Source organism: Sardina pilchardus, chromosome 5, assembly GCF_963854185.1.
Source record: "Sardina pilchardus chromosome 5, fSarPil1.1, whole genome shotgun sequence".
Taxonomy (NCBI): Eukaryota; Metazoa; Chordata; class Actinopteri; order Clupeiformes; family Clupeidae; genus Sardina; species Sardina pilchardus.
Window position 1 is genome coordinate 18,718,585 of NC_084998.1, and position 15,813 is coordinate 18,734,397.

At 40.5% G+C, this 15,813-nt stretch overlaps 1 protein-coding gene across 1 annotated transcript; it reads right to left on the reverse strand.

Annotated features, from left to right (window-relative positions):
* Positions 1–7,812: 7,812 nt before the first annotated feature.
* Positions 7,813–15,486, reverse strand: kiaa1191 (KIAA1191 ortholog). Its single transcript, XM_062536795.1, has 9 exons — positions 15,333–15,486; positions 14,095–14,218; positions 12,568–12,660; positions 11,623–11,810; positions 10,643–10,763; positions 10,266–10,387; positions 9,824–9,924; positions 9,481–9,665; positions 7,813–8,782 (listed from the first exon to the last, which is right to left on the reverse strand). Exons 3-9 carry the CDS (start codon positions 12,593–12,595, stop codon positions 8,565–8,567), a joined length of 963 nt encoding a protein of 320 aa, XP_062392779.1. The 5' UTR covers positions 12,596–12,660; positions 14,095–14,218; positions 15,333–15,486; the 3' UTR covers positions 7,813–8,564.
* Positions 15,487–15,813: the final 327 nt, after the last annotated feature.

A 15,813-nucleotide genomic window follows, 5' to 3' on the forward strand; every position in this document is an offset into this window, starting at 1 on the left:
GAACTCTGCTTCTCAGGTCTTGGTGTCATCAAGCCTTGAGCTGAAAATTAGAAGAGTTTCTGTGAGATTAACACGGCTACCGGAAAACTTGGATAGACTAAAGGATGGAAACAAGTTAAACAGTGTATGGCACATGACCGACACTGAAAGAGAAGGACATCTACAGTCATCAGAAAATAATCTGCTGTCTCCAAAACTGGAGAAAATAAGAACAGTTTCTGGTAAACTAACAAGGCGACAGGAAAAACTAAAAGAACAGAAGGAAAGAAAGGAGTTAGAGGGAACACAGCACAAAACAGACACTGAAAAAGAGGGACGTTCAGGAACGTATAGGATTGATCCTGCTCTCAGGCGGAGAAAGTATTTACGACAAAGGAACAGGAAGAATAATCCTCTGTATGAGGCACAAAAACGGCGCGAAAGAGATCGTTACCAGCTTGATGCTGATTTCCGGGAGAGACGGAAACAGTACTATAGGGATCGTTACAAGAACGATCCCGTGGTCAGAGAGAAACGGAAGCAACGTTTCAAAGAATTATACCAGAAGAACCGGAATAACGCAGTGCACAGAGAGAAACAAAATCAGAGTTCCAGAGACATGTACCTGAATGACTCCGTGTACAGAGAAAAACGAAAACAGAGTACCAGAGACACGTACCTGAATAACGCAGTGTACAGAGAGAGTCTTAAACAGCGTTCCAGAGACATGTACCTGAATGACTCCGTGTACAGAGAGAAGCAAAAACAGCGTTCCCGAGACAAGTACCAGAATGACCCTGATTACCGGTTGAAGCAGAAGGAATATTCGAGGTTGCGCTACCAACGTAAGGTCACTGAAAAAGCTTCTCAGATCCTCAATGGGGGCAGAAACGAAGAATGTTAACTGACACTGTATGCAACTGACTTACTGTTTTTTTTTTTGTTTTTTTTTTCAGTCCAACGTGAGACTTTTTAATCTGTCAGTAACGAGACAGATTATTGATGTCTACATGGTGATTTATTTCACCAGTAGACATCTATTATGTTCATTTGTGTTGAGGACACAAGTCTAATCGTTAATTGTTCTCTACTTTTGAAATGCTGTATCACAGAATACAACATTTTAAACAACACAACATTTTTTAGGGGTTGTAAAATACAGTAATTCCATGGCCACTGAGTGGGAAATATTAGGGCCACAGATTCAAGACAGATCATGGTGGCCATAAGAACATCAGCAGACACAAAACCAGTCGCCATGACATTTTGAATGTTGTGTTCAACAGCCCATTTTCAGGTTGTGATGTTTCACTGCTTTTGAATCCCTATACCATGAAGCATGTAAAATACATGAAATAAACATACATGTTAAATATATCCCTGTTCTTAGGCGTGGTCGTTGCATCACACAACTAAAGCAATTGTTACAAAACACATCAGGATCAGGATCTGTGATGTACGAATTAGATAATTGAACACACTAGATAGACAGACCAATGATAAAAAAAGGCAAAATGAAGAGGTACAGTATAAAGAAATGAAATAATGGCATGATCAACAACACAGGCAAACAGTGATTACTATCTATTGTTTGTCAGAGAAGCAGAAATATCTACTTTACTGATGACTGACGTTTACTGGTCTTGCATGCGGGTTGGAATTGAAGGAATATCCTTCAACGAAAATGTGTATATGCGCACATAAGAGGGAAGTGCAGAGGACACACAACAAACGTCTACAATGTCAGTGAGGGTGGAAAGTAGGGCACTGACAAACCACAGGGATAGCTTCTTTGGGCCGGTCATTTCTCCCGTTCTGTCCATGGGAGAGCGTATTTGAGGTTGGCAGCCACTGCCAGCCAAATGGTCTGAGCTCCCCAGTGGTCAGCATCTGGGCTCCCTTAGGACTGCAGAGCGAAGCCTGTTGGGGCAAAGAGACTAGCAACTGAATAAATGGGCTAGATCTTATCCAAAGGAGCAGCAGGGTAAACAGCCAACAGAGAACTCTCAAACTCAGAAGTAGTAGCAAAAAGAGAGAGGACTACATTTGTTTTGTGGGAGTTACAATATTTGCATTCTCATGCAGGTATTTTTAAGAAATCTTGATCTAGTCTTTCACAACAAAGCTAGAAATATTTCAGATCCCTGCCATTATTACATCTGCCTAAGTCATTATATTGCATCACATTATATTTATATTTTTCCCAAAGTAGAACAGGAGAGACATCACAAAACATCTGTTAACCATCAAACTGTTCATTGGAATTTCCCAATAGATACTTAATGTCCAGATGTAGCCCTGACACCTCTCGTGAGCTCAGCTGAGGTGTAAATGATGGCCAATCAACTCTAAAATGGAAATGAGATCGTTCAATCTGAGCCATCTCAGTCAAAGGATCATGACACTTTATTACTACTTAATAAAATGTCACCAGACCTGTTAATTGCATTACATTGATAATCTGAGAGCCAAGGTGTAAACAGTCTACATAGACAATATGTGGCCGAAGTTTTAAATGGTCTTTGTTCAAACTATCACAGCTAAATCCAGCTGTTTCATGTGTTTTGTCATTTATTTATATCCGAATAACTGCTACATCAACCATAAGAGACATCCTTTAATTCCTTTCTTGAACTAAATCAGCACATAAAGAACAATCAAAACCATATAAATGGTACAACTACTGGCCCTAATCCGTGATTTAGTCAACCACATGGAAGCTTTACTGAGTCAATCGATCCCACTCTTGTCTTTCAACAGATGCATATTTGGCCCTATCGATTACGAAGAGACATCCATTTACCAGACACTTCATACAACATAATGCAAACCACTATAGTCAGATTAAACCCTGGTTAGTGATGGGATGGAAAGCTATAAGACGAGAAGAGATAAGTATGGAGAACACAAGAAGGAGCTCGTGATCTAAAGTGTTGTAGTGTTGTACACAGGCATTTATGGTTATGGTTATGGTCTTTAGCAGATACTTTTGTCCAAAGCGACACACAAATAACGATACAATAGTTAACCAGTAAACCATTTAAACCATAGAACAGTAAACCATTTAAAAGTTTGTTGTACATTAAGGTCAATAGCAATAATAAATGTCAATTCAATCACTAGCTTAATGAAAATAACTACAGTATAATATACAAACCATAGCGCATAAGAGAAGCTTAATAAACTAAGTGCATGTTGGACAGATATGCCTTTAGACCTCTCTTGAAAGACCCCAAACAATGGCTGCCGGACAGGAACATGGTCACATGATGTGACTGCAGAGGTAGTAGAATGAATTCTGTTGTGTTTAAGGCTCTCTGCTCAGATTCAGCCAAGCGCTGCAAAACATTGCTTCACAGTGCAGGTGGATAATGACACAAAACTACAAAAAATTCTCATGGCAAAGAAATGGAATATTCTTCAATGCCAAGTTGGTCACCTGACCTCACTTACCGAAAAGAAAACCAGAGGAAAAGCATCAATTGAAGGTTGCAGAAAAGGCCTGGCAAAGCATCTCACAGGAGGAAACTCCGTGTTTGTTCGTGTTTATTGGTTCCAGACTATTGACTGTAAAATGTTTCCCTCCAAGTATTGAATAAAATCACTATAATGGCAGTTATGTTTAACCTACAATTAGTCATGAAACTGTTTATCAGTCAACTGTTGAACTTTTGAACCCCAAAAAACTGGTGGTGATGTATGCAAATGGATGTGATCATCCCCTTGAATTAAAGCTGAAAATATGCTTTACTTCATATACATTGCAGTGGTGTATTACAAAGCTTGTGTTACTGTCCAAATACTTATGGGATTGAGGGCAACTGTCCAAATCCAATAATCCCTGTTGTTGTGTGTTGTTCAGAAACGACCAGTGAGGGGCCTCAGTACGTGGCATGGTGCTGTAGTTGTGATGGTTACAGTACTTGGTGACAGCATCAAAACAGTGTGCCTCATACTGTATGTAAGATAGCTGTTCGGCAATAGAGTGATGTGTTACTTCCACATTTGAGCTTTGACATCACTGTAGAATGTGGGTATAGCCATGGTCTAATTCTTGATAGCACAGTAGGAGGGGTTGCTTGTCAGTCATCATAAAAGCGATAAGATTTTAATTAGATGTGCAAACAAATCAAGTCATAGCTAGTGACACAGCCAAAGATTGTTGACTTTCAATAAGCATGAAATCCTGAATGACGAAATGCAGAGCAATTAATTTCCTTAGTAAAGACAATCACAGCTGGATAAAAAAAAATGCAACATCTCATATAATTCTGACATAGCTTTAGTAACATGTAAATTAGTCAATGTATTTATGAGATGAAGTGGACCGACATTGGCCGGGTTTCCCAGATTCGTTAAGAAGCTCTTAAGCGCTAAGAACTTCTTAGGAGCATTCTTCAAATGTTCTTAGAGCGCTCCTAAGAAGTTCTTAGCACTTAAGAGCCTCTTAACGAATCTGGGAAACCCGGTCATTATGAGTTCCTGGAATGAAAGGCCTCGTCCACAGATTGCTGCTGTTGATGTCTGAGGCAAGAGGGTATGATCACTCCTGGCTCATGGCACCTTATTCCTCCCAACACTAATGTATCCTTCTACCAATGAACAATTAACTCATGAAGTATTTGGTCCTTCAAAAAAAAAAAAAAAGTGGAAGTAAATCTATCTGAAATGACGCCAGGAGGATATTTTTGAGGGTGAGTATGATGTGTGCACTAGGCAACCTCTCCTGGAAAAGATACAAACAAAACTGAAGCTTGAAACATAAACCATACAAACTAGCACATTCATTGTATAGGCAATCCTTGCTTTTGTCTTTCCTTGGAATCTACCCAAAGACCCCCTTATAATGTCAAATATCACAGCATTGCTCATCCCAAAAAGCAACTTTTGTAGAGTATTGTACAGTAAAAGGTATAAGTTATGTAATACGTTAAATTATTGAGTGACTAAAAATGACACTGAAAACTATGACTGTACTGAAAATATATTTGTCAAAATTGTCATGAATACAAAACCTTCACAATGACTGTTTCTACAGTGACCCTCTTGGCAATGTAGCAGGTCAAAAGATCATCCCCGCCTTTGGCATTATTTGGCAAGTGGTAAACTGACACACCTTCAGTAATGTAAAATTATGCTGATGATAATGTAATACATATAAGTGCCTTTACTGTTAGGTTTCCTTGCCAATATTTATTTTCCTTAAGTCATTCATGGCGAAAAACTGTCATATAATGGGCCTTTTCAGTCCTTTAATCATAACCTGTCAGAGCTCATACTTTCTTTCATGCTCATGTCCGATAAACAAATCATTCTGGCTTGAGTGATCACAGGGGACACCTTTATCAGGTGAGACATTCAACCAACAAGTTGGTGTGTACATTGTGATTGAGGACCAAGCGTAGGCATCTTGCAAAATAGCAAGCTCTGACTAACAAAACAGTTACTAACATGATCTGCCCTGTATTGAGTCCCCTGTCCTTTATTTTGTAATGTTTGTCTGTCAATCATAGTGTTTATACCCTATCGATTTGTTCTTGTAGGCACAGTGGAATTTGTATCAGCTTGGGTTTCTTAATATTTTAGATTTTTCACCTTTGTCATGTTTTCCACTGTACAGACAGTCTTCAGTGGGATGTATATGTTTATGTGTCTATCTTTTTCACATGAGTACAGTACATTATCACTCTGTTGCTTGTTTTGGGTAACAACACTTGGGTCACACTGAATCACACACGCACGCACTCACACACGCACACACACACACACACACACACACACACACACACACACACACTCACCTCTCATGGTGGGTGGAGTGCAGGGTGTGGGCCAGTGGGCGTCGTACCAGCAGCAGACATTCCACCAGGGCCGCAGTATAGAGAAGGAAATGACCTGTGATGTTTCACTAGTTCATAAGTAAAACAACAGCGTCACACGGGGAGGACTCTGAGGTCTAGGGTGGAGGGGTTCCTGGAAAATATGTTTACTGTGGCAACACATGATGCGAATTGGTTGCCAATAGCTCAATACATGAACTAAGACAACCTCGGAACCAACAGAATTGGGTAAGGTGTCTGTCTTTGTATGTCTTGGTGTCACGGGTACGCAGGCGATTACGCCGCTCCGTCCGGCATCTTTTGTCTTGTGTCTTGTTATTTTGTAAATTTGTTCTTTGTTGCCACGGGTACACTGGCGACTACGCCACTCCGTTCGGCGCTGTCTCTGTGCACGTGAAATGCGCTATGTTTGTGGTTGTCTAATGTCTGATGTCTGTACAGGAACGCTGTGCGAATACGCCGCTCTGTCTGGCACCTGGCTATTTTGTGTTTTCAATTCATTTGTGAAGCGACCTTGGGTGTCTTGAAAGGCGCTATATCAATAAAATGTATTATTATTATTATTATTATTAAGATGACTGATGGCAGGCTTTTAGAGAGACGGCAGAAATTAGCATGTTGAATTCATTTCCTATAAAGCTACCTTGCCAACATTATGACTTGGACAGAGAAGCAACAATTTGAGTTGAATTTAACCAGCTACATTTCCTCACACATTCACAGAAATGTTGGTGGTTTTACGTGGAGTGATGGGGTACCGGTCAATTATACAATGCCGCCATCTAGTGGCCACTGTGGTAATAACATGCACTGTGTGTGTGTGAGTAAATACTCTTTTCTTTGTATGTCTTTTGTCTTTGTAGTTTGTATATATAATAATAAAGAGAGAGAGAGAGAGAGAGAGAAAGAGAGAGAGAGAGAGAGAGAGAGAGAGAGAGAGAGAGAGAGAGAGAGAGAGAGAGAGAGAGAGAGAGAGAGAGAGAGAGAGAGAGAGAAAGAGAGAAAGAGAGAGAGAGAGAAAGAGAGAAAGAGAGAGAGAGAGAGAGAGAGAGAGAGAGAGAGAGAGAGAGAGAGAGAGAGAGAGAGAGAGAGAGAGAGAGAGAGAGAGAGAGAGAGAGAATAATTTCCAGCAAGTGCAGCACTGGATCTGTGTATCTTGGGTAGATATTGTTCATTTGGCAATTTCAATGCCATTCAATAGTAGCAATTTAGGAACAAATGTCCATATGTTTTGTAAAAGTGTATGTTATTAGTGGATTTGTGCACATAGTGGGCCTGCTTCTCCTCAGCCTATGGCATTTCAGAAGAAACTTGACAAAATTAGGAGACAGAGAGTTTTAGGGCAATTGAGGAGACAGAAGATAAATTAACAAAGAGAGAGAAAAGTTAGAGGAAGAAAAGCACCCGGTAAAAATAGAACCGGAAGAAACAGCCATTACAGTCTTATAAAGAAGGTGTCAAAAATGACACAGACAGTGTCAAATCCTTCCAAATCGCAGAATAACCCAGGTGGTAAAAAGTGCAATGTAATTACAGTATGGCAAGTCCATGTAATGGTGTTATAATTTTAAACGTGTATTCAGGATGTGGGTGGCTTGAGGAAATGAACTCCTCAGTCTGTTAGGATGTCGGCTTGACCTCAGTGGTTTAATCAGCTGTCAACTGGGTGTTAACTGTTCTTTTCTGCTGTATCATAATTAACATTTACATTGGTCTCTTGGGCCAAACCTTAGATGTTTCCCTCAAATAGATAGTGGTGAATTTATCTTGGCCATGTTTTGGAAACAGATCAAATAACACACACACACAGATGTTGCGTTTTTTGATGACAGCATAGAGCATCCACTTAGGATTTGTTTTATTCAGGTATGTACATGTGTGTTTAGGACATTGAGCTGAAATTCATTCAACATCTGGAATCCAAATGAAATGTTGGACCACTGAAAACAAAAAATCTAGTCACCTTAAATACAAATAATAAATTACGTAATGCCCTCGTTATCTTCATTTAATTTTTTTCCAAGGTATAATAACTTCATTGACATAGAACGTGAAACTTTAGGACCACTGATTCACAGAGAATGGTTGGCCATGAGAGCAGCCAGTAGACAGAGAATACCAATCACAATGAGTGTCCCTGTATGACATCAGAAAGTTGTTGGGACTGTTGTTTCATCGCTTTTGAGGCCCTTGTGAAATAATGGAAGAAAAAAAAAAAAAATCTAATGAAAAAGGTCACATACTCAAATGTTGATCATCAAATGTTGCATCACACAACATAAATTATTACAAAATGCTGCACCATTCAGATAAGGAATGTTCAAGAAAATATCAAACGACTCATTAAAACACAATGTGTTATAAACAGAATTACAACAAAAGGCAAAATTAAGAAGCAGGTTAAAAAAAAAAACAAAAAAAAAGAAGAAAATTAGAATGGCACAAACAGCAATACTTCAACACACAAACAACACAATTACTAACAGCTACTGTTCGTCGCAGATGCAGAACTGTGAGCACTTCACTGACAGACCTACAGCTTTACTGGGCTTCCACTGAGGGTGGGGGTTGAGGGAGGGAATACTTCAACTACAGTGCATGTATGCACGCAACATGATAGCAAGAGGACCAGGAGGACACAGCAAAGACTACAACATGTGGCGGCAGCGGGGTGGAGAGAGAGAGAGAGAGAGAGAGAGAGAGAGAGAGAGAGAGAGAGAGAGAGAGAGAGAGAGAGAGAGAAGCTCAGAAGCCAGAGGGAGTGAGGACGTTCATGTCGCGGTGCTTGAGCTTGTGAGGCCGGGTCATCTGCCTCTTGCCGTCCATGGTGGGGATCTCCATCTTGGGAGCTTTGGCAGGGTCAGCAGCTTCTGCCAGCCGAGTGGCCTGAGCCTTCATCACCTCCATAGGGGTCGGCTTCTGGGCTCCTTTGTAGGGCTGCAATGCGAACCCCCCTGGATGGGCTACAGAGACGAGGAAGTGGTCGATCAAACTATACAAGACATGTTACAAAGCACCATCGTGGTTAAGTGTCTGCTGTCTCCTAAGTGGTTATCACCACCACAAAAAAAGGAAAGGTCTATGTCCTGGTGTCACAGTCCATGGCCAATCAATTGTAGAATGAGAATGAATAGCTCTACTATGAGAACCATCTCAGTCAAAGGATCACAGAGACTTAATTATCATCCTGAACAGTAACAAAGAAACCTGTTATTTGCATTGCAAGCCAGGGCCATTTGCAGTGACGACAAGGCCTATTTCCTCACAACTGTGACCACTTTCCATAAATAACCTTGAAAGTTGTTATACTACTGCAAGTAGTACAATCACTTCTAGTGTTACTGCTACTAATCAATCATTTAGAATCAACCACATTAACTAAGACAACAGGTCAAGCTGTTACCGTACCAGTTACTTAGACTCTTAGATTACTTTTGATAATAGAGACGTCTACATTCCTTTTGTCAGACACTTCACCGTAAGACAAGGGAGACTGCCCAGGGAAAATCCCTGTTGATGTCTGCTGACCATATAAGGATAATGAATTAACTGAATTAAAATGTTAAAAATGAAAATGAGACTGAAGGCAAGCAAGCAAGCGAGAGAAAGAGAGTGTGTGAGAAAGAAAGCTGCCGACGAGGGTCTCATCAGCCTTCCTTACCTGCACCTGTGGGCTCTGCGCTGGGGTCTATGGTGGGCTTCTGCGCAGGAAGGCGAGGTCCAAAGAAGGTCCAGCGTTCCACAGCCCCTCCTTCGCCAGCTCCCAAATCAACACTAGAGCTGGACGAGCTAGTGCTGAGCTCAGAGCTGGTGATGGAAGCAGCGGAACCCTGACTGAACCAGCTCCTGGGAAACACACACACACACACACACACACACACACACACACACACACACATATATAAGCACACAGGTATTTACATACATACGATACATACAGTATTTCCCCCTCTCGTGTCATGCTAAACATTCAGTCTGCGTTGCATGTACATGGAGCTCTGTACCTGCGCTTCTGTTTCGGGGAGGATTGTGGAGTAGTTGTCGGAGTAGATTGAGCAGATGGTTGTTTGTCCTCTTTTAGGTCAGTATTCTGCATGTGCATCTTCTACAAGACAAACAACCAGAAAGGAGAGAAATGTCAGAAGAGTTTTTTCCTCAATTTTTACCTAGACACAAAAAATAGTAGCAATAAATAGTATCTTGTCAAATTAAAGCAATAACAAGACAAGAATTCACCATCGTTAGCAATACTTTGACAGAACAGAAGACCTTGCTTTCAAAAACATCCTTGTAGCATGAAGAAATGCATATTGTGAAGGCTATACCATACTTTCTTTAGGCCTTAATGAGAAAATACAGTGCAGACTCCCCAGACTATACTGTATGTTCAATCTTAAAAGACTGAGCTTGGTCTGGTGATAGCCAGGCTACGGGTAGACAACTCACGTGTATTGAATCAGCCATGCGATGATAGTGGGTCTCATCGACCAGGCCTTTATGAGGGCTGTAGCCTGTGTCCGTCAGACCGGCCTGCTTCTCAAACCTGTGGATATTCTCCTGCGTCTGCTCTGAAAGACCAGATGTAAGGACTCAGTCTCACAACTACGCACAACATGAAATCAATTTCTCTGTTATTTATCGTCCTAAAATGGAATTCTCATAAATTTGTATGCTTTTTTTTTTTTTTTCATAATGACCACCACCACATATTCCATGGAAGTGTTACAAATGAATGTGATGTTAAACCAGAGAGGGTTAAAGCGGATAGTAATGAAGGATCTTTGGCTAAACTGTGCAGAGTTCATGTGTGAGTCTCGTCTTACTGGTAATGAGGGAGCTCATGAGGACAGAGGAGGCTTTGGCCTTCACCACTGGAACCAGAGGTTTGGCAGACTCCACGTCAACAGAGGGAGTATGCGTCAGCTCACTTCCTGTTTCATCCTCCTAAATGGGGAGAAAGGGGAAACTGTTACTACAAGCATACAAATCACTACGACTATAGAACAAAGGCCATGTTCAAACTGTATTCAATTTTTGTTTATTTTTGTTTTTATGTCTAAGCTCTGGAGTTGTCTTACCACAGTGTTTTGTAAACATTTGTAAACAAGCATACCACATCTGTATAGTGGTGTTCATGACATTTAAATAGGTCACTGTTGTAATACTGTCATCGTGTCCATTCTGTTCAATTTTATTGAATTATTGAATTGAGTTGGCCATATGGAAACAGCTGGCAGTATGACAATCTGGCTGTTTCATTTGGCCTCCAATAAAACAGCTGTTCAGAGGTACAGTGTGATGTCATGTTATTTCAGGTTTGGGGCTTTTTTTGAATCACTAGCCTCTGATGAAGGGCATAGTCTTAACAGTGAAACAGTGCCCAGTAGGGTCAGAGCAAAGCTTGCCTTTGACCAAAAGGTACAAATAAAACAGAGTATCTGAAAGCCATCCTGTGTATGGTCAGGCTGAAAGACCTCTCCAGATGTCCAATTAGAATCACATCTCAAACCGCATCATCCGGAATGTTGGCCTGATCAACTTTCCAAGAACTCTGACTCAATGTGGATTTTGCAAGGCAGGCGTCATAAAAATCATATTTTTAATTGGATATGCAAATAACTAAAATCTCAGCTGCCAAAGTGAACATTGCCAAAGATTACTTGCACCAAATCCCACATGATCAAATGCAGGAACACTAATGTCCTTACTAAAGAAAATCAACGGCAAATATCTTTCTTGAGCAACATCTGACATAATTCTAACAAATAGCTTTTAGTAAATGTACAGAAGGAATTGGACCAACTTCAGCGAGTCGCTGGAATTTGCGGTCAGGAATGACGGGCCTCTTCCACAGGTTGCTGATGTTGATGTCCGAGGGGAGAGGGGACATGGGCCCCTCCAGGCTCTCGTCATAGCTCATAGCACGGCGGGCCATCCCCCTGGGGATGGACATCCCTCCCAACATGCCATCAGAGGGCCCCCCTTCCAGGGCTGGGGGGGAGGGGGGTACAAAAAAAGTTATGAATATGACGATCAACCCTGGATGTTCTTGACAAAAATATGCCATTTTCTCAGTTTCTGATGTCTATTATCAGAACACTGTCCACGGCTCTTGTGGAGGAGGTACAAACGAGACAAACTGGACACATTAACCATTCAACACATGCACGGCTGCTTAGACACTGAAACAGAGTACTGTTTTCAATGTTTAACTGCCACAACAGAGAGTTAAACTGTTTGTACTGTTTACAGGATTTGCACAAAAACTGGACATAACATGAAAGGTTTTACAGAATTCCCCTAAATACATCGGTTGCAGTGCATTTGACCAATGACAAAAAAAAAATAGTATTCATGCATGCCATACCATCCATATGTGGACAGAATGAAACAAAGGCAAGTCTGGTTATCAACACGTCACATTTGTTTTAAAAAAAATCCGCTTTAATTAGCGGAGTACTGTTATTAGTACATCAAGGGTGGCAGCAGGAGTTTTATGTAAAGCAGGTGAAGAGCAGATTTGATTTTGTAATCGAAAAATAAAAAGGGCTCAAGGAGGTATAGGGACAGGCTTTAATCATCATCAAATGTGTACAACTAGCATGTCACAAATTATATGGTAAACAATACATTAACTGCATTTGCACAGTATGTTTTCTCACCAGTTTTCAAAATAATAAAAAATAAATATCTGGTGTAGACACCTTGGGTCATAGTGTCTAACCGGTTTAACCTTGGCCTTGCCTACCTGGAAAGTCATTTGATCTTGATACCATTGTTCCAGTTGTGAAGAAATGCAATAGGCAGCTGAGACTGAAGTAGGTCAATCAATGGGACCAACCTGTTGGATCAATTTCATCAAAATTAATATGATACATACACAACACATCACTAAAACACTCTACATGAATTTGCAACATTAGACTGCTCACTAAATATGATGATACATTTATATCTGCCATAATATGATTGTGTTCAATCCACACACATATAGCCTCATACAATGGTAACACCTAGTCCCCAATGAAAGAGTTATGCAGTCATTAAGGGGACATTTTGACCAGATTTCTGTCCGGAAACAATTACCAGATGTCATTCTTCCGGGATGTTCTATGACGCAAGCTGTGTGAATGAAAATGTCAAACCCCTAAAACCTCCAAATTTCAAATGAGATGTTTAGCAAATCCTTGATATTCTATCCTTTCAAGCCGACAGAGATGTGCAAACCTGCTCTTGTGTGAACTCTAAAAGGTAATGCAGTTATTCTAGTCTGATCTTCTGTTGGATAGCATTATTATCATGGTTACAACTATATTATTATCTAACTATAAATAGAAGTGGAAACTTTAATAGTTTCAACCCCTGGCACCAAGCTTAGACCTAATGCATTCTCCTCACTACTATGTCATTAAGTATAATTAAATGTGTGCCCCTTCACTAAGGTCTACTGCACTAAGGTCTACTGCACTGTAGACAGACAGGATAAGCAAATACACTCTGTAGTGTGCTGTGTTATGCATGTCTATTTGATAAAGGTAAACGCACATCTTGTGAGGTGCTCACGGCGATAAATAAAGACTTAAATTGGCACACTCAGAACTTCTAGATATTTCTTTATTTGACCAACGTTTCGGCTTACGCCTTCATCAGGGTCAAAGCGTAAGCCGAAACGTTGTTCAAATAAAGAAATATCTAGAAGTTCTGAGTGTAGTTCTGTTTAATTTAAGTGTTATGCATGTCTAACATAACTATTTTAGTCAAAAGAGTTTACTGTGGAACAATGTTTCCTTCTACATGGAAAATGAACCTAACCGTACTGAAACGGGTCTCTACTACAGAGGTTGATGAGCAATCCAAAGGTCCTCCACTGTTAACATTTACCAGTTTGCTGGATGGAGTTCAAATCCCTGATTCCCTAACTGAGCACTTCACTACGTGTCATATCACCAGATAATGTTCACAGGGTTTTGACTTTTGGAACCATTTTCTACCTCCACAATCACAAGTTACAGACCCTGAAATACTGTTTTGTGAAAGGAGATTTTTACTTAACAACAATTTAAGAAAAAGAGAATAAAACCTGTGCAACTGCAATGTAAACTTCAGTGTAATTGAATACCGTATCAAGGTCAATGTTATATCCAAACACAGTTAGTACTGACTACACATGTGGAACAGAATTGATATGCCTTCTTGTTATCTGATTTCGGGCATGTCACTTGACTAATAAAATGTATAATGCACCATGATACGTTCAACCGTGCACTCTACTTACTGAGAGGAAGGCCAGGATGTAATTTCCGCTGCTAAAGTACAGGAATTTCTTGCTGACTCACAGAGAGTGGGGGTTGCGCATGGGGCATTGTGGGAGATCAGGAGGAGCGCTGGCTGAGGATGAGCTGGAAAAGAACCAAAAAGTACAGGGAAGGTGAGCCGGAGACCCAGCCAGTGCTACACAACACAAGAGATCAGACCTGCTCCCCTTCTTATTTTATGAGATGATGTAACCTGCTACTCAGTCCTAAGCAGCTTGCTCTAAAGGTTCAAAGCAAAAACGGGTATTAGGTCAAGCCAAATAGTTATTATACAATCAGTTATTTTGTAATTATATTCTAATGACACATTTAAAACAATATGCCAAGTTTCTGTCATCATGATGATAAAGGAATTGCAATGATTTAGAATAAAGCATTGGGGTGCCATTCGCTACGTTTCAGTTTTTCATTCATTATTTTTCTTGGATTCTAACATGCTGCATATGACCTCTGTAATGTGGGTCATGAATAGATGCTGGTAAATCGATATCTTGGTGAGACTGCGACGTCAAGGTAACGTTAGATTAAGTTTATACTGCAGCGTTTAGGTTTCACTAAACCTGAAAACACTAAACCTGTAGAACCTTAAAAAGGCAACAGTTAATCCTGCAATTCTGCGTCTTGACGAATACAGAACGGGATATGTGGGCATACAGGGATTAAAGGCAGAAGATGCTTGCTGTTACATAATACTGCTACGGCTGCACAACACAAGAAACAATACCTGTGATATCCATGAACAATAAAAGCAGTGTTCGAACGTTTAGGTCAAGAATTTGCGTGCTAAGCAGGCTACACCGTATTACTCTAGTTTGATTTGAAGTGACACTGGCTTTCAGGCCAACTATTCCAGCCAATGACAATGAATGGCGTTGATACAGCTGTTGCGGCTAACATTACTTAGCTAACAATACACTTGCTATGGTAGAATATCACTAGCGTTACCTTCTAGCTGCAACTACCGTTAGATGGCTAGACACAACACACAGGGCAACCATAATAATAACAAACAATGTCACTCTAAAACGTTAGAGTACTACCAATGGTATCCAACGTTTTAAAACCGACTGAATATAAGCAGCTGATTAGATAGCTTAATGACAACGGTGAACAGTTAGCTGCTAGCGCTAGCAGGCTAACTGGCTATCTAACCTCGTAAAGGACACAAAGTAGTGCAAACAATCGACTATCTCTATACCTGATGTGGTCTTGTTGCTGCTCCACCTGCAAAGAGGCTAATAATCCTTCATAGTTGTCAAAGACACTTGTAACTGCGCGAAATGACAGTTTAGTTGAAAAGCCAGAAAAGATGACAACATCGTCTGTGCCATGTCTTCCTGTAAACACGGGCAAAGGGGTGGCAGTAGAGAGTAACGAGAGGAGTCTGAGCTGTCAGTCAAAACACGTAGCCTATGAATTTGTCGGAAACGCCTAATAGTTACAATCAACAATCCATATAACTTTGTATCTTTTCATGTTGCTTTTATTATATTCGCCCACGGCTACCGAAATGGATAGCAGGGTCAAATAAAACTAGTCAAAGGAAATCAGAAAAATAATTGGATTAGCAATTGAGATTGCTTTGTGTTTCTAGTTTGGCAGAGATTAAGAGATTCCATTGGTGTAAAACAGATGGATGTTTATGCAGTTTAGTTATCCATGAAGGGCAGAAATCAATC